This window comes from Strigops habroptila, chromosome 21 (assembly GCF_004027225.2).
Source record: "Strigops habroptila isolate Jane chromosome 21, bStrHab1.2.pri, whole genome shotgun sequence".
NCBI classification, from domain to species: Eukaryota; Metazoa; Chordata; class Aves; order Psittaciformes; family Psittacidae; genus Strigops; species Strigops habroptila.
The window spans coordinates 745218-763360 of record NC_044297.2 but is presented as its reverse complement, the minus strand read 5'-3'; the positions used below and the strand labels follow the sequence as shown (position 1 = coordinate 763360).

At 52.7% G+C, this 18143-nt stretch overlaps 2 protein-coding genes across 2 annotated transcripts; one reads left to right on the top strand and one right to left on the bottom strand.

Annotated features, from left to right (window-relative positions):
* Positions 1-21: 21 nt before the first annotated feature.
* Positions 22-7452, bottom strand: MOB1A (MOB kinase activator 1A). Its single transcript, XM_030510105.1, has 6 exons — positions 7333-7452; positions 4764-4930; positions 3317-3410; positions 1900-2033; positions 1195-1358; positions 22-587 (listed from the first exon to the last, which is right to left on the bottom strand). Exons 1-6 carry the CDS (start codon positions 7344-7346, stop codon positions 510-512), a joined length of 651 nt encoding a protein of 216 aa, XP_030365965.1. The 5' UTR covers positions 7347-7452; the 3' UTR covers positions 22-509.
* A 956-nt stretch (positions 7453-8408) lies between these two features.
* On the top strand, positions 8409-18106 carry MTHFD2 (methylenetetrahydrofolate dehydrogenase (NADP+ dependent) 2, methenyltetrahydrofolate cyclohydrolase). The gene is made up of 8 exons (XM_030510173.1): positions 8409-8561; positions 11889-12073; positions 12938-13060; positions 13510-13662; positions 13745-13852; positions 14647-14739; positions 16122-16247; positions 17229-18106. Exons 1-8 carry the CDS (start codon positions 8476-8478, stop codon positions 17366-17368), a joined length of 1014 nt encoding a protein of 337 aa, XP_030366033.1. The 5' UTR covers positions 8409-8475; the 3' UTR covers positions 17369-18106.
* Positions 18107-18143: the final 37 nt, after the last annotated feature.

Here is an 18143-nt window from a genome sequence, read left to right as displayed (position 1 = left end):
AAGAAGAGGAGGCACCCCCTCTTCCTCTGAAAGAAGAGCAGGAAGGAGAAACTTTATTATTGCCTTGCCACACTGTGGGGTCCCTCCCTCAGCCCCCCACTGTGTGAACACCTTCAGCCCAGGGCCAGGCACTTCTCTTCCTCCCCCCCAATGCTGCTGCCAAAGGGGAGGTGAAGGCTCTGGGCCAAAGTACACCTCTTCTGCAAAAATAAGCACTTCCAAAAATAAGCTGAGCCACTCCGGGCTTAGGCACAGAGGAAAACTTTACCTCTGGGAGGAGAAAGCAGCTGAGCAGCACTTGGAGCTTCACCCCATGCCTGTGGGGAACCAAACCTGCTCTTGAGTCCAGGTCCCATCTTCAACCAGAGCACAGTCCTTGCTGGGCTTGAGCACACACTGCCTGGAGAACCAAGTGGGCTGCAGAGGCTGGGGCTGCACAGCAGAAGCGTGGAAGTGACTGGAGTATAAAGCAGAAAGGAGCAGCCAAAAAGAGCCCTCCCTGGGAAAGTCTATCTGTCCTTGGAGCCCAGCTTCTCAATCAGTTCCTGCAGAGGAGCCAGCTCCCGCCTGTCAATCAAGTTGAATTCCTGGCAGGGGAAAAGCAACACAAAAACTAAAGGCATCACTCAAAGCGCTGCTGGAAAACACACCCCAGTATGTGTGCTGGAAAGTTGCTGTGGCGGTGTGTGCCAGTGCCCAGGAGAACCATCAAACCAGCCTCTCATTTCTCTGCAGAGAAATTCAGGCATTTCAGGGCAACAGAACATTTTCTGCTGTCACCAAGCTGCTCAGCACAAGTCACACATGCAGTCATATGGAACAGGTTGTTGAAATACTGGCAAGAAAAAAGGTGCCCCCACCATTTCTAAGTTGATTCTTGGAGCTAAAAATCCACCAAGTTCTCCTCTGAGCCTGGCTGCTTTTGCTGCAGGCTGACAACTAAAACCTGAGAGAGAAATTCAAGCATTAGCAGCCAACTTGACCACACTTCCTGCAAAAATACCCCAAAAATAAAACCCACAGACCTACATTGCTGTAGCTGCATGGTTCACATGGCACAGAGGGTGGGAGCCAAGTGGCTCGTCCAGTGTACACCACAGATCTTTGAAGAGCGAAGAGGTGTTGAAATCCAACTCCCCTTAAAAGCAAATGGGGAATGACAAATCCCAGAGGTTTCACTGTTTCACAACTCACCTGCACAAAGAAGATAAAGTGCTTGAAGGAGGTGTTGAGGTGGGCCTCCTCCTGCAGCCGCATGACGGAGTCGAAGTGCTGGTGGTAGATGTGGGCATACACACGGAACAGCCGCTTCAGGATCGTCTTGGCCACCGACATGAAGTTCTTGGGAAAAGGCACCCCTGAATCATGGAATCAACCAGGTTGGAAAAGAGCTTTAAGATCAAGTCCAACCGTTCCCCAGCACTGCCAAGGCCACCACTAACCCATGGCACTGAGGGCCTCGGCTACATGGTGTGTGAACACTTGCAGGGACAGTGACTCCAGCCCTGCCCTGGGCAGCCTGTTCCAATGCCTGAGCACCCTTTGGGGAGGAAATTGTTCCTAATCTCCATCTAAACCTCCCCTGGCACAGCTCAAGACCATTTCCTCTTGTCCCATCACTTGTTACTTGGGAGCAGAGACCAGCCCCCTCCTGGCTCCATCCTCCTGTCAGGCAGTTGTAGAGAGAAGGTCCCCCCTGAGCCTTCTCTTCTCCAGACTAAACCCCCCCCGGTCCCTCAGCTGTTCCTCATCACACTTGTGCTCCAGACCCTACACCAGCTCCGTTGCCCTTCTCTGGACCCACTCCAGCACCTCAGTGTCTCCAAGGAGCACAGACGAGTCCTTCAGTTTGGTCAGGAGAACCAAAGCCAGACATTGCAGCAGTGAGGCCACACTTACCTATCTTGGAGGGGAAGAGAGTTTCATCATCCAGCTGGTCCTGCACCCAGGTCATCAAGTAATCGATGTACTTCGGGGCCGAGCACTTGATGGGCTTCTTGATATTGGTGCCATCTGCCCAGTGGTACTCATACCTGTGGGGAGAGGGAAGGAAAATGAATTCTCTGCTCAAGGAGAAATAAAACTGCGTTTTTAGGCACTGCAGCTTCCTCCTTATCCCAGTAAGGAGCAACACAACAATACTTGTACTCCTCAGAAGCAACAAGAGCAGCACTTTGAGTTTCTCAAGCACAACACAACAGAGTGGAGTTAACACCCCTATTGTGGCCATCCTCTGGGGTTTAACCCTCAAAAGTGAATGTCTACTTTGTGGCAACCTCCTCCATCAACATTTCCTTAAAACAAGACAAAAACTGGCCGAAGAGGAAGCATCAGGGCTGTTGCCCACCATTCAAATTAATTCACTGATGGCTTTCAGACAGCCTCCAGGAATTTGGTGCTCCTTCTCCCTTCACATGAGGTGGATGAACTCTCCAAGAGACCCTCCCCAGGGGTGCACGTTAGCCAAAGGCTTTTGGAAGCCACCAGCTCAAATCAACATACATGGTTATTGATCCCATGGCTCCTCCAAACCAGGGCTGATGTTGACTGTGGCACAACCCACTTTCTCTGAGATCTTCTGCAAAATCCCTCAAAAGCAGGGAACCTCCCCCCGTCCATGCTTTGTCTGTTGCCTCTTGACCAGCAACAACTAAAAACAGACAGAGCCATTTAAACAGGAAACTGTTACAGGAAACATCCCCCAGTATAGAAACAGGAACTTGCAATCTAGATACTTGTGGGTAGAAAAGCAGGGCAGGATGTGACAGGCTGATTCAACAAGGCAGACGATACCATCCTTGATGCAGCATAGGGAAGACCCAAAAGACACCTGGCTGGTTCCTGCCATGTGTACCTGTCTCTATAACCCCTTCCTGGCTTTAGAATCACTTGTGCTTAGAAAAACCACACTATGGCCTCTCAGAGCACCAGCTCTGTGAGCACTGACAGGTTACTTGAGTCTTTGACAGCGAGACCAGGCTCTTCCAGTCAAGTCAGGTCTCACATTTTCTTCAAGACAAACCATTTCGAAAACCAATCTTTTCAGCTTCTAAACGCAGGGACCTGATCAACAAGGGATAAAAAAGATCCTCATGCATGCTTCCCCTGGACAGATGATGACTGATGGCTACACACAGCCTCCTCAACAGACAGCGTGGCTTCATGTATGGGTAAATGACCCCAGGAGAGCACAATGCTGGATCTGGATATGTCCCATCCTCTTTTTAGCCTCTTTCTGCACATGCTCGAGTGACCCATGCACCTACTCACTTCCCTGCATAGAAACTGCAGCCACAGACCACAGGAAGCATCTCACCTTGGTCCTGCAGACATGACTGGGCAGCTTGCCTCCGTGCAGAACTCTGTGATGGTCCCGTACAGCATGTTGATTTGGTTGAAGAAATCCACCGCTGGAAAGGAAACGCATCAAGTTTACTCCAGGTGTGACACAAAGCAGACGCAGTGCCCGATCACCCTCCTGCAGCCAACACAGCCTCTGAGGATCACTGTCATGGGCCCACAGAACTCTCAGCAAAAGCAAACACCCTCCTTCTGTACGATGTCATATCACTGATGACTTCCAAGACATTTGGACCATCTAGGAATTGGAATTGCTCTGTCAATTATTCACCCTCTGGCTGCCATCACTAACTGATTTGTGTGGCACAAAGCTCCACTAAACCTGACGTACCTTGAACTGCTTTAGGTTCCAGACACCTTTACAGTACCTCAAAAACCTGATTGATTTTGATAATAGAGGAGAGATCTTCCTTAGGTTGAATACTTGTGGCCTGACTTACTGTCTGTCTTCCATTGCTCAAAACTACTCTTTCCTCCTCTAACCTCCAAAGAAACAATGTTCAAGGCCAGGGACAGCAACTGCTAAAAGCAAACCAAATGTGTAGCATCTGGCTTTTTAAACTATGCACGCAGCAAAACTAAAATGAAACTAGAATCATAGAATCACAGGATGGTTTGGGTTGGAAGGGACTTTAAACTCATATATTTCCAATCCCGTGCCATGGGCAGGGATGCCTTCCACTAGAGCAGGTTGCTCCAAGCCCCTGTGTCCAACCTGGCCTTGAACACTGCCAGGGATGGGGCAGCCACAGCTTCTCTGGGCACCCTGTGCCAGCGCCTCAGCACCCTCACAGGGAAGAATTTCTTCCTTATATCAAACCTAAATCTCCCCTGTTCTAGTTTAAACCCATCACCCCTTGTCCTATCCCTATAGTCCCTGATGAAGAGTCCCTCTCCAGCATCCTTGTAGCCCCCTTCAGGCACTGGAAGCTGCTCTGAGGTCTCCACGCAGCTTCTCTTCTCCAGGCTGAACAGCCCCAATGTTCTTAGTTAGAAAATGAAGAAGAAACTCCACAAACCCAGAGTTCAGTGGAGAACATGGTTCCACTCTTCCCCTGGATTATCTGCTGCCACTGCTTTCACAGCTGACAACACCAGTTCCTCATTCCAAAGAGTGACACTGAAAGGTTGCTGCCCAGTACAAAAATAACCATTCACACACCTCATCCCCTTGACAAGTCTGAACTCGGAAAACCCCAACCCAAAACCACAATGGGGCACGTTTGCACCTCACTTTTTTCACCTTTCCTTTTATTCCAACTCAGTCACCTAAACAAAGGATGCCTGGGGGAAGAACATCATTTAGGGAATTTCAAGCTTCTTCTAAGGCTAAACGCCAGAGATTTTTGTGTTTCCCATCCACCTCCATGCTCGGATGCATCCCTCTTTTTTGTAGCACTTACTGTTAACTGCAATCCACTCATTAAGGTCCTCGCCCTCCGGCAGCATAACTGCTTGTCTGAGGTTACCACTCCCCAGTGTGGCTTCTGCATGTTTCAGGAGCTCGTACTGATGGGAGCCTTCAGGGATGTTCTTCTTGGGTTTAAATGTTTTCGAAGACCGACTCCCACTGACAAGAGAGAAAACATTTCCAGTCAGTGCTTTAACAGCATTCCCTTCCCAGAAACGTTTCCTGTATCAGCCTTTGCTACCCAGAACTTTAAACCAGGGTGACACCAGCCCTTCCCCACTTCCCCCTGACCCTACGTGCGCACACAGAAGCCACCCTCCTGCTTCCCTCTTTCACCTGCCCTTTTTAAAGGTGACAAATGTGTGCAAAGGCCCAAAGACTCATCACGCATCAGTGGATCATGGAAATAAAAGCCCATGTAAAACTGACAGGGAATGGAATAACCTCCCGACTGGGTCAGTTTGACAGTGGCAAATATGAGATGTGCTGTAGGAAACAGCTTGCTAAAAAGAGTGATTTAATAGACTCCAGCCCCAAAATGCAAATCACCACCACAATCATCCTTTCCTGTGCTCAGTGGCTGTTAGTGTTCAGCATAACACCTCACTGAACACCCCCAGTCCCTCCAACCAGCTGCACCACAGCCTCTCCCCACACAAAACGGAGTGAGTTTTGATACCTCTCAACCACAACACATTAACTTTCAGCTCCCACAGCTCTCTGCTTCCCAGCACAAACAGGATGGCTCAGGGGAAATGGACATTCCACCCCCACTGCACACAGTGCTGGGCTTGCACATGCCCCAGGGGCTTCCTGGTGTGATGTTCTGGCTTTGCTTTACACACTGCTTATAACACTCAGTGTGGAAATAAAACACCTTCAGATCCAGCTCACCCCTAAACCAAGCCACTGCCTCCTGCTACTGCCAAAACACAGGCCCAGCATGTCGCTGAGCCCAGGTGGAGGGGCCCAAAGGGCAGCTCCAGCACATGACCAACCCTAAACCCTAGGAGGAGGGTCCCCAGCTCCTTCTTAAACCACAAAACACCTCCAGTTCTCACCCACATCCTACCAGGCCTCAAGAAGCCCTCTCACATTTTACACGCCTTCACGTTCACACCACAGATCTGCAAGAGACCACCCTCTACAACTGGTTAAAGATGCATTTTGGACACCACATGCCTGTAGGGCTGCCAAATGAACAGCATCCCCCCTGCAGCCACCCCGCCTCACATCAGGGCAGCCCCTCACACAAACACTAGCCAGCATCCTTTGCCCATAGATGCAGAGTAAGGCCCACCCAAAGCCCCACACTAGAGCATCCCTGCAGACACCCCAACCCCCTCAGCACCTCCCCAAATTTCCTTAGAAGACCAATCTCTTAAATTCTCCCCACTTGGGAAGGATTAACCCTCAGAAGACAACCCCTCCCCAGAGCCTCCCCTCTAAGACTAGCCCCCCAAAAGCTCCCTATCCCCTTAAACACCCCCCAAAGCCCTCCGCACCCTCCATGGCACTCACCTAACACTAGCACTCCTTGGCGTGCCAGCCCTCCAGGGTTACCATGCTCCCACTGCTAGCATCCCACCACATCCCAGCCTGGAACCCTCTCCCCTGCATGGCACCTCTGCTTACCCCATCTTCCTCCCCACAAACCACTACACCCCCAGGGCTCATCCTCCACAGGACTACACTCCTTCCAAAGTCTCTTTCGGCCCTGCTTCATACATCCCAGGGACTCTCCAAAAGCTTTTCTCCTCTATGCACAAGCCAAAGCCCTCCTCAAGCCCCTCACGAGCCCCCAGGACCTCTGCCCAAAGCCACCCAAGGCTTCCACCTAAAACCTCCCTTAAGAGCCCTCCTGTGCCTCATTACAAAACCTTAAAATCATAAAATCACAGACTACTTTGGGCTGGAAAGTGCCTTAAAGCTCATCTAGCTCCAACCCCCTGCCATGGGCAGGGACACCTTCCACTAGAGCAGGTTACTCCAAGCCCCTGTGTCCAACCTGGCCTTGAACACTGCCAGGGATGGGGCAGCCAACAGCTTCTCTGGGCACCCTGTGCCAGCGCCTCAGCACCCTCACAGGGAAGAACTTCTTCCTTATATCTAACCTGAACTTCCCCTGTTTCAGTTTAAACCCATCACCCCTTGTCCTATCGCTACAGTCTCTGATGAAGAGGCCTTCCTCAGCTTCTGGGCACCGCTGGGGCCTTCACCCCTCAAAAACCTTCCTTAAGGACTTCCCTCAGGACCCCCCCATACCCCCTGCCCATGAACCCCTCAGAGCCTCCCCAAACCCCTTCCTCCCCCTCACAGACCTAACCCTCAACACCCCCCCAGGCGCTTCCCCCTCCAATATCACTCACAAACCAAGTCAGGAAGCTCTCTCCTCACCCCCCCTCCAAATCCCCTCACAACCCCCCAGATCCCTTCACAACGTCCCTCTGCAGAGGCCTTCCCCACCAAAACCTCTCACGCAGCACCTCCCCAAAGCCCCTTCTCCCCCTGAAAGCCCCTCAGTCCCCCTCCAAGCCCCTCCCCGGGGCCCAAGCACTCACAAGAGGAAGCTCATGGCGAGGGGGGCCGCGGCCGGGGCCGGGCTGAGGTAAAGGAATCGCCGGCGGCTGCTCTAGCGCTCGCCCCAGCTCCGCGCCCGCCTCGCCGTCAACTCTCGCGAGAACTCAGCGATGGGGCGGGACTTCATGCTGGGGCGGGGGCGTGCTTCGCACAACGCCATCACCATGGCAACAGCCCCTGGGCTGAGGTACACGTGGGGCTGCACAGGCTTCGGGCCTCAGCTATGGACCTGGCACCCCCCAGAGCTCCCTTCTCATGGGTCTCAGAAATCCCTTATATAGGTCTGGGGACATTCCCATCAGAATGGGACCCCAAAAGCCCCCTCCGCATGGATCTGGGGAGCCACCCCATGGGCCTGGGGATGCCCAGAGCCCCCTTCTCCTGGGCCTGGACACCTCCCCATGGGCCTGGGGACCCCACTATTAGCATGGACACCCTTCCAGGGGCTGAGGGTCCCACAGAGTTCTCTCCAGGTTTCCTGTAGCCCCTTTAGGCACTGGAGCTGCTCTAAGGTCTCCCCTTAAGGAGCCTTCTCTTCTCCAGGCTGACCCAGCCCAGCTCTCTCAGCCTGGCTCCAGAGCAGAGCTGCTCCAGCCCTCGCAGCAGCTTCGTGGCCTCCTCTGGACTCGCTCCATCAGCTCCACATCCCTCTTGTGCTGTTGCCCCCAGACACACGTTACCATCCCTCCAGCCTGTCCAGCTCCCCTTCCGTGGCCCCAACCCCAGTTCTGATCCCGATCCCAATTCCAGTCTCAATCCCGATCCTGGACCCAGAGCACTCCAGACCCAGCCCCTCGCCTTGTGCAACCCTCGGCCTCCCTTGCTCCCAGCCAATGAGCGCCGCCGTGCCCTATTAGAGTGGAGAAGCCCCGCCCACTCCACCAATCACACTCCTCCTTCTCCTTTCGCTCCTCCCACCCTTTGCAGAGCTCCTCTCTCCCTCTCCCCCAATCGCAGCCGGGAGCGCCCGCTCCACCCGCCCCCTTCCCTCTCCTCCGCCACTCAACTCTCTTCTCCGCGCCGCTCGCCGCTCTGATTGGCTCCCGCCGGTCGCGCTATATAAACCGGCGGGTCGCACAGACTCTGCCACTGCCGTTCCTGGTCCCTCACCGCCCGCCGCTGCCATGGCAACCGCGCTGTGTCCGCTCCGCTGTCTGGCCAGCGCCGCGCTCCGGCCCCGCGGCCGCCGCATCCACCTCAGCGCGCCCAGGTACGGCCCGGCCCGGGGCTGATGTGGGGGGGAACTGAGGCCCGCCCGCGTCTTCCACCCAGTCCCGGGGTGCGGCGGGGTAAGGGAGGGGGGACCCGGTTGCCCACCCCGGTCCCACATTGCCCACCGGGTGAGGGTAAGGCCCCGTCTCGCTGCTGCCGGCGCTGGGGATGAATGAGGCCGCCCCCCAGCGGCCGCGCCGGGCGGTGCAGGCTGATGAAATCCCGCTCCCGCCTTGCATGGGGTGCGCCAGGCATCCATCCACCGGGCATGGCGGCACCGGCTCTGCCCGGCCCCCCCGCAACCTAACGGGGCCTCTCGGGACCAGGCGCACCCCGGGTGTACGCGGGGTGAGAGGGACCAGAGTCCCTCCGAGCATCCCGCCCGTGCCCTGTCTTCCTCTCCGTGGGGTTTGCTCTAATGCAGCGAAGCAGCTCTGGAGGGAGCTGTTCCCTGCTTTAAACCCGGCTCCGACTTTTGGCTTCCCTGGAGCTTATGAGGGGTTGATGCTTCTCCCTGTCCTCTGGGCAGCCCAGTCGCAGGCTTATAGGAAAATCCAGGTAGGCTCTTGGCATGAGGTGTCTCTGATAAAATGATTTCTCCTTGTGCTTGCCAGACACTCATAATAATTCCTTTTAGATGAGAGTAGACATGCATAAGAATTAGAGAGCCAGTGGGCTGTCCTGGTGTGGGATGGGTTTTTACTGGTTGCTGTTAGATAGGTTTGAGTGGATGATTGCTGTTCGGGATGAAGTAATATTTAATTCCCTGTAAATGGGGAAAACTATATAATTGCATAGGGCAGGGATTAAGAAATTACAAAGGATCACAGAATCTCAGACTGGTTTGGGTTGGAAGGAACCTTAAAGCTCATCCAGTTCCAATCCCTGCCACGGGCAGGGACACCTTCCACTAGAGCAGGTTGCTCCAAGCCCCTGTGTCCAACCTGGCCTTGAACACTGCCAGGGATGGGGCAGCCACAGCTCCTCTGGGCACCCTGTGCCAGCGCCTCAGCACCCTCACAGGGAAGAGCTTCTGCCTAAGAGCTCATCTCAATCTCCCCTCTGGCAGGTTAAAGCCATTCCCCTTGTCCTGTCCCTACAGGCCCTTGTCCAAAGCCCCTCTCCAGGTTTCTTGTAGCCCCTTTAGGCACTGGAGCTGCTCTAAGGTCTCCCCTTAAGGAGCCTTCTCTTCTCCAGGCTGCCCCAGCCCAGCTTTCTCAGCCTGGCTCCAGAGCAGAGCTGCGCCAGCCCTCTGCATCTCTAAGTATTTCAGCAAAACACTTTCCTACTTCTGATGTGGCTGTCCTGGAGCAGTTGTTGCAGTGGTTCTCCCTGGTGGCAGCTGTCTGTAGAGCTCCAGGATCAGCATTATACCTAGAGAAGCTCAGAAGACAGCAGCATTGGACTTAACATGGGATCCTGGGAGGAGAAGGTCTGTACATGAGGCAGGTGATGGATTTTTAAGGAGAAACTGCAGCAATTTACTTGCTCCTGTTGGATGTTGTGTTGCGGGGAGGGTTGGAACCACAACTGGTGTGGTTGGGCTTTCCTCCCATGAGTCAATTGTCTCCTGGATTCCTGTGGCAAGCTGAATAGGTTGTAGAGCTGATGCATCTCGCTTGGAGATTGCCTCAGAAGTGATTTCTTGTGATTTGGGAAGGTACCATGAAAGACAGTAAAGCTTCCGTGAGCATCTTTGCTCCAGCTCAGAGGTAAGAAGAATTGCGCAAGTGAGTAAGGTGCTTGTCATGAGAACTTGCAGCAAGGCAAGACATAAATATGAGGCCTAGAAGTGAAGCTTGTGAAGGCAAATCCTCTCACAAAGGGATTACTGAATGCTCAAATAAGAGTCACAGTGATAACCTGAAGAAAAAGAGCCATGCATGAGCAGTGAGAGCAGCCTGTTGTGACAGGGACTGGTGGCAATGGCCTCCCAGCCAGCTATAGATCAAGGCTTTCTATATCCTGCAGGGTGTCCAGTTGCCTGGAATATATTTGGCAGTGACTGGATATTCCTGTTACTAATATAGAAATGTTTGTGAGGAACTGTTCTGATGTGGTTCAGATGGGCAAATGTCCCTTCTACTCCAGACAGACACTGGTGTCTGTTGGAGGGGGTGAAACCATGTACCCCGACTCCGCTTTCACAGCCTGAAGATACAACCCGAATACACAGCTTGAGAGGGGAGGGTGTGAGGTTGGCTGTGCAAAGTGTGTGCTGTGCTGGATGGGATGATTGGACTTGCCAAGGAATCGGTGTGGGACAAGGATCTCTGGGAACAGCACTCCATATGGAAGTGCGGCATGCTGTGCCAATGCCAGAATTACTCCACAGACTTCTTCAGTCTATGGAAGTAATAGACTGAAGCTCCACTGGAGTGAGTTCTGCTTTGTGTGAGTTCTTTGTAGTGAAGCTCTCATGCCTTCACAAGGAATGGGCGACTGGCTTTCTAAAAATGGGAGCTATGAGTGTTTTAGCTTGAGACATGTGCCAGGAAAATGATACGCACAGACTCTAGCAGAGAAGAGCGTGTGTGCTCTCTCAGGCTGTACAAATAAGCCGATTCCTCTGGCAGTCTTGTTGCTGAGCCCAGCTTTGGGCAGCTTTAAACTAAGGCTGAAATATGCTGCTTGACATTATTTGGCAAAAAGGTGCAAAGGGCTTGCACAGAGCTTAAGGAAACTCCCCACCCTGTGTCCAGCTCTGGGGCAGCAGCACAAGAGGGACGTGGAGCTGTTGGAGCAAGTCCAGAGGAGGCCTCAGAGCTGCTGCGAGGGCTGGAGCAGCTCTGCTCTGGAGCCAGGCTGAGAGAGCTGGGCTGGGGCAGCCTGGAGAAGAGAAGGCTCCTGAAGGGGAGACCTTAGAGCAGCTCCAGTGCCTAAAGGGGCTCCAGGAAACCTGGAGAGGGGCTTTGGACAAGGGCCTGTAGGGACAGGACAAGGGGAAGGGCTTGAACCTGCCAGAGGGGAGATTGAGATGAGCTCTAAGGCAGAAGCTGTTCCCTGTGAGGGTGCTGAGGCGCTGGCACAGGGTGCCCAGAGAAGCTGTGGCTGCCCCATCCCTGGCAGTGTTCAAGGCCAGGTTGGACACAGGGGCTTGGAGCAACCTGCTCTAGTGGAAGGTGTCCCTGCCCGTGGCAGAGAGTTGGAACTGGAGGAGCTTTAAGCTGCCTTCCAGCCCAAACCAGTCTGGGATTCTATGAAAAGAGCCTTTTCTGCCCTGGCTTGCTGTTTGCATCTTGTTTTCCTGGTCTGTGTTGCCCAGAGCTTGGGTTTGATGGTCTGAGCGGTGCTTATTGCTTTGGTAACACCTTATCTGTTGCAGGAATGATGCAGTTGTGATCTCGGGCAGGAAGCTGGCCCGGCAGATCCGGCAGGAAGCCCGTCACGAGGTCGAGCAGTGGGTAGCAGCCGGAAACAAGAGACCTCACCTCAGCGTTGTCCTCGTGGGTGAGAATCCAGCAAGTCACTCCTACGTGCTGAACAAAACTAAAGCAGCTGCTGACGTTGGTATGTCTGTGCTCTGCTCTGCAAAAGTGGAGCTACTCACTGTTGTATCTCACTTTAGTTGGGAGCTGGGTGCTGGGAGAAGCTTTTTGGGATGTCTCCATCTGCCAGCTTTCCGCCTCAGCTCTGTGGCAGTCTGTCTGACCCAGCATTTGCTTTGACTCTTCTGGCTGCCTTCTTTGTACTGGGATGGAGTTAGTAAACATGGTTCACACGTACGTTGTGGCATTTGGGCCCTCTGGGGCAACACTAAGCTCTGTAGTTTGGATTTGCAGTTGTCCTATGGCCATATAAAACACAGACAAGGCTCAGATTTGCCTTCTTTTCTCAGCTGCCTGAGATGCAGTTGTTATTCAGCAGCCTTGACACCCTCTGACTCCTTCCAGTCTTGCAAGCTGAGGTCCTGCTTGGTGTTGAGCCAAGTGTGCTTGTGGAGAAAATGTGCTGAAAGGGGCTGGGGCAAGAAATGGTTTATTTTTCCCTTGGTTCTGTGCTGCTGAAGCCTTATGGAGCTGAGGTTTTTGAGGCAAACATCCCCCTCCTGCTGTGTCCAGAGGGACCACAGGATGTGTGGCCGCACCTTCATCATAGCAACCTTTGCTTAGGTTGAAGTCCTGCCTGCACTCCGAGGGTCTCTGCTCTCAAATAGTCCTTCCCAGGTCATTAGACCGACACTAATTGTCCTTACCCATAATTCACAAGAATTGTCAAGGTCTCCAGCCTGGAAGGTGCTTGTTGTTACCCAAAGCATACAGTCCTTGGTGTGTAGAGCAGGGAAACTGGGCAGCTTAAACCACATGGATTAAGGAAGTTTCTCTCCCACTTGTGCACAAGTGATTCCCTAACATGGTGCTTCTGGTTGCACAGGTATCAGCAGTGAAACCATCCTCAGGCCAGCTTCCATTACTGAAGAGGAGCTCCTGGATTTGATCAGCAAACTCAATAACGATGCCAATGTGGATGGTCTGTTAGTGCAGCTTCCTTTACCTGGTGAGTAGCTACACTTCCACCCATTCCCTTTCTACAGAAAGCTTTTAAGAGTTTCTATGTGCCAGGAGTAGCAGCACAGGGGCTATCCTGTGCCATGAGGGGTGGCATCCTGCCATGGTGTAGCTTAAAGAAGTTGATGCAGCTACTCCCTCACATGAGTTAAGCTGCTGAGGGTCACAGACATCTATTCTTGTGTAGGAAGTATCGACTTCCAGAGTCAGAAGCTTGAGGCTGCCTGAAAATACCCTCTCAGCATTAGCAATGCTGGGATCTCAAAGTGGTTCCAGTCGCCTTCTGCTGGGAGCTGTAGCCTTGTGTTTGCTGGAAGTCTGGAGCAGCTTCAAGGCTCCAAAATCAAGGGGCTGGTGCAGCAGGTCAGGGCACTGGCTGACTGCACAAAACAGCTTTTTGGCTGATCCCTAGGGTTTAAGCTTCTTGTTTTCTTCCAGAACATATTGATGAACGCAGGATTTGCAACGCTGTGAGTCCAGACAAAGATGTTGATGGCTTCCACGTGATAAACGTGGGGCGCATGTGCCTTGACCAGTACTCCATGCTGCCAGCTACCCCCTGGGGGGTGTGGGAGATCATTAAGAGAACTGGTAAGTTGCTACTGCTGCAGTATTTAGCTGCTGTCTGGCATATCTCCAGCTTGTCTTTAAGACTCCACTTTCTCCTTTGCAGGCATCCCAACACTGGGGAAGAATGTAGTGGTGGCTGGCAGGTCGAAGAACGTGGGCATGCCCATTGCCATGTTGCTGCATACAGATGGCAGACACGAGCGCCCAGGAGGTAGAAGTGTGGTGGCCTTGGAGCCCATGTGCCAGGCAGCTGCAGAGGGAAACCTTCTGCCTGTCACACTTGTCCTCTTGAGGCTCTGAAAGTGGTCCCAGGAACACTTTAGGGACTCTGGCCCATCCATGGGCTGTGGTCAAGGCTGAGGAGTTCACTCTGTGCATAGTCATAGAATCCTAGAATAGTTTGAGTTGGAAGGGACCTTAGAGCTCCTCCAGCTTCAACCCCTGCCATGGGCAGGGACACCTTCCACTAGAGCAGGTTGCTCCAAGCCCCTGTGTCCAACCTGGCCTTGAACACTGCCAGGGATGGGGCAGCCACAGCTTCTCTGGGCACCCTGTGCCAGCGCCTCAGCACCCTCACAGGGAAGAGCTTCTGCCTCAGAGCTCATCTCAATCTCCCCTCTGGCAGGTTAAAGCCATTCCCCTTGGCCTGTCCCTACAGGCCCTTGCCCAAAGCCCCTCTCCAGGTTTCCTGGAGCCCCTTTAGGCACTGGAGCTGCTCTAAGGTCTCCCCTTCAGGAGCCTTCTCTTCTCCAGGCTGACCCAGCCCAGCTCTCTCAGCCTGTAAGTCTTATAATGTTTCAGAGCCTTCCTCAGTGAGCCCTTGTCCTCTTCCATGCCACATCCCTCCCTCTGACTTTGGAGGCTGTTCCCTGGGGAACAGCCCGTTCCATCAGGCTCTGATGTTCCTGATAAGCACACGTGTGTCTCGAAGGGGAAGATTTAGAGATGTGGCTGGGTGTGGGTGTTATATGTGAATTAAAGCTCCCTGTATCCACTCTTTTGCAGGTGATGCCACAGTCACAATATCCCACCGCTACACTCCCAAGGAGCAGCTGAAGCAACACACAATCCGTGCTGATATTGTGGTAGCAGCAGCAGGTAAGACCTGACTCTAACAGCACAGACAACGTGCACTGCAGCTTGGCTGTTTCCATTGTTTCCAATGGGAATCTTTGCATGCAGGAGACAATTCCCTTGGTATTCAGTGTCCTGGGGACTCCCTATCTGAAGCTACCCTGGCAGCATAGGAGAGTCTGGTGCTCTCATGGCTGTCTGCATCTGCTGAGGGTGAGGACAGCGATTGAGGGGCTGTCTGAGCCAGGCAGTTGCTCCAGGGCTTCACCACAGGATTCACACACTTGTTCTTAGAAGCAGAGCTGCTTGGAGCCTTTGAAATGCAAAATAACATCTGGCAGGAGGGCTTTGGTGTGCCAACACCTGATCAGATCTAGAGAACAGCTATGGACAGGCTGTTCTACATGTGGACAGCTCTGTATTTCTGTGGGAGGAGGGGGAAAAATACCAAGATAGGATCTGCTCACCTAGAGACAGTCAAATGCTGAGGGACAGATGCTGTGCCATCTTCAGAGCACAAGGAATCCTCAGAGGTGTGCTTCTCTCCAGGCTCTTCCCTCAGCATGGAGGCAGCTCTTCAGCAGGGCAGTTGAGCTGGTTTGGGATGTCTGTGTGGCAGCAGAAGCTGGATAGGAGCCTACAGGAAGGGAGGAGAGAAAACATGGGTTGGAAATTGGGTATGGAGACAAGGTGCTGGAAGGATAAGGAGTGGTGTTGGAGGTGTCAGTGTGTGTCCTGATGGCAGAAGTGCTGCTGGCAGGTACGACACGTTCATAACCAAAGGCTGGCAGAGCAGAGGAAGGCTTGTGTGAAAGAGTTAACCAAGCAAGGGTGGAATGAGCTCCTGACTCAGTCCTTGAGGCAGCAGCGTCTGGCAGGACCAGATAAACACACTGTTACCCTGAAAGCGTGGCTTAGCTGCAAGCTGCTGCTCCCACCCCTATCTCCCTGTCAGGTTGAGGGTTTTACAGCCCCAGGGAGAAGCCAGTGGTGGCCTTGGACACTGCTTCAACTTGCTGACTTAGTGCAGGGGCAAAAACATTGCTGGAGCTGCATGAGCAAACACAGCCGCAGATTGCAAATGCAAGTTTAGGGTTTCAGCTTGGAGAGGATACTTTGGTCCCAGCTGCTTTGCCAGAACTCTTCCTCGGAGCAGATTCCACGTCTTAGGTTATCAGTAAACCACTCACACTCCGGATGGAGCCAAACATCACTAGCACTGGGTTGTGCAGCTGGGGGTAGATTAGCATCTTGTGGGATCATTTAGGTTGGAAAAATCCCTTAAGATTGAGTCCAACTGCTTTGTGAGGCAGGAAGGCCCAGGTGGGTCAAAGCAAAGGTGAACATGGGGTGAGAGGAGCATGTTGAGCTCCACCATGAGTTTGTGGTTCTGTCATCCCTTGCAGGCATTCCCAACCTGATCACGGCTGATATGATCAAAGAAGGAGCTGCAGTTATTGATGTGGGAATAACAAGAGTGCAAGATCCCATCACGGCCAAATCCAGGCTGGTTGGGGATGTGGATTTTGAAGGTATGGAAAGGCTGTGGCTGGGTTTCTTGAGCATTGAACATCTATGGTGGTAAGGAGGGAAGGAGAAGGTCCTGATTCATGTGACTGAGCAGGTGCAGTCAGATACTTGCGTTGCCTTGCTTGCTGCATCCACTATTGTGCCATAAAATAAACTAGTTTGGAAAAGAGCCTCAAGATCATCAAGTCCAACCGTTCCGGAGCACTGCCAAGGCCACCACTGCCCCATGGCACTGAGGCCTCGGCTACACGGGGTGTGAACACTTGCAGGGACGGTGACTCCAGCCCTGCCCTGGGCAGCCTGTTCCAATGCCTGAGCACCCTCTGGGGAAGGAATTGTTCCTAATCTCTCCATCTAAACCTCCCCTGGTGCAGCTTGAGGCCGTTTCCTCTTGTCTTGTCACTTCTTCACTGGGAGAAGAGACTGACCCCACCTCACTATAACCTCTTTTCTGGAGAGGTTGCAGAGCTTACTTACCCTCTGGCTGCTGTTTGTGGGCCTTGCTTACCCCTGCAGTGCCCAATGTGCAGTTGTGACGAGCCCTGTGCCTCCAGCTGCCTGGTGAGACACCAGGAACCTCCTCCTGGAAGAACAAGATAGAGAAAATGTTGAGATTTTGTTAGTACTTTACTGTGGCTGCTCCCAAGGACACGTATGAAGCCCACATCTAGTCTTGGATTTGACATTTCTGTGCTAGAAATCCAGCTGTTAGACCTTGCTTTTTGCTTTTCCCCCAGCTTGGGCTCTGCAATTAAGCTTGGCCAGTAGCAGGAATGGACAGTTTGGTGTGGGTGAAAGTCCACCTTGAGAAACTCCTGTTCCTTATCTGGTCATAGAATCACAGACTGGTTTGGGTTGGAAAGGACCTTAAGATCATCAAATTCTAAGCCCTCTGCCAAAGTTAGACTGGTCATAGCTTGATGCTGGCCAGCCAGCTTGGGAAGCATTGCTGCTCCTGACTCCTGTGTCTTCCCTTCCTGCAGGGGTGAAGAAGAAAGCCAGCTACATCACCCCAGTCCCAGGGGGAGTTGGGCCCATGACTGTTGCCATGCTGATGAAGAACACCATCATCGCTGCCAAGAAGCTGTTGAAACCCAAAGAACTGGAAGCCTTAATGGTATAACAGGGGGCTCTCCTTAGCCCTGAGCGTGACATTCCAAACTGACTCCCAAGCAGGCCGAGAGAAAATGCAATATATTTATTGTATTGGAAGTGGAATTTCCTATTCTGGGGTCATAGATGTTTATTGGAAGCTGAAGCACATGCGTGTTAGTCGTATGAAGGTGTGAATATCTACACTCCTGGCCTACTCGTGCTAGCAAAGCTGCTTTGCACTTAAGTGAGCTCTTCTAGGAGCTGGTCCTGCTCTTGCAGGGCTGGGATCAGGATCCTGGGAGCTCAGCGTGGCGTTAGCAATCCCATGGGATATAGAGCACTGCTCCACAGTGCAAAAGCAACAGCTTTGTGGTCCTGTCCTCACAAAATGCTCAGTCAGCTGGTGGTTGACTCATGCTGAAGTCTTCTCAATGCTGGATGTTTAGTGTGAATTAAGCTCTTCTGTAGGGGAAGTTACTTGAAGAAGACAAAATGGAAAGCCATATCTCTGTTCTCAGCTTGTGCAGGGCTCTGGGCACTGGTGGATCTGTTGTAACATGTTATTAGTGTGCAGCTAAGCTGGATTTTGGTTTTGCTATTTGGATGGTGACTTTTTAAAGGCTTTTTTCTAACCAAAGAACAAGATGAGGCTGTTGGTGTGTTCCCTGGGCACACAGGAGGCTACCTGGGCTCTTGTAAAGTGTTGCAAGCACTTAGTGAATGATGCAGGCTGACTCTAAATAAAGTGTGGGAAGGCAAAAAAACCCTAACTTGTGTCCTAGGATTATTCCTAAGTCTTCCAT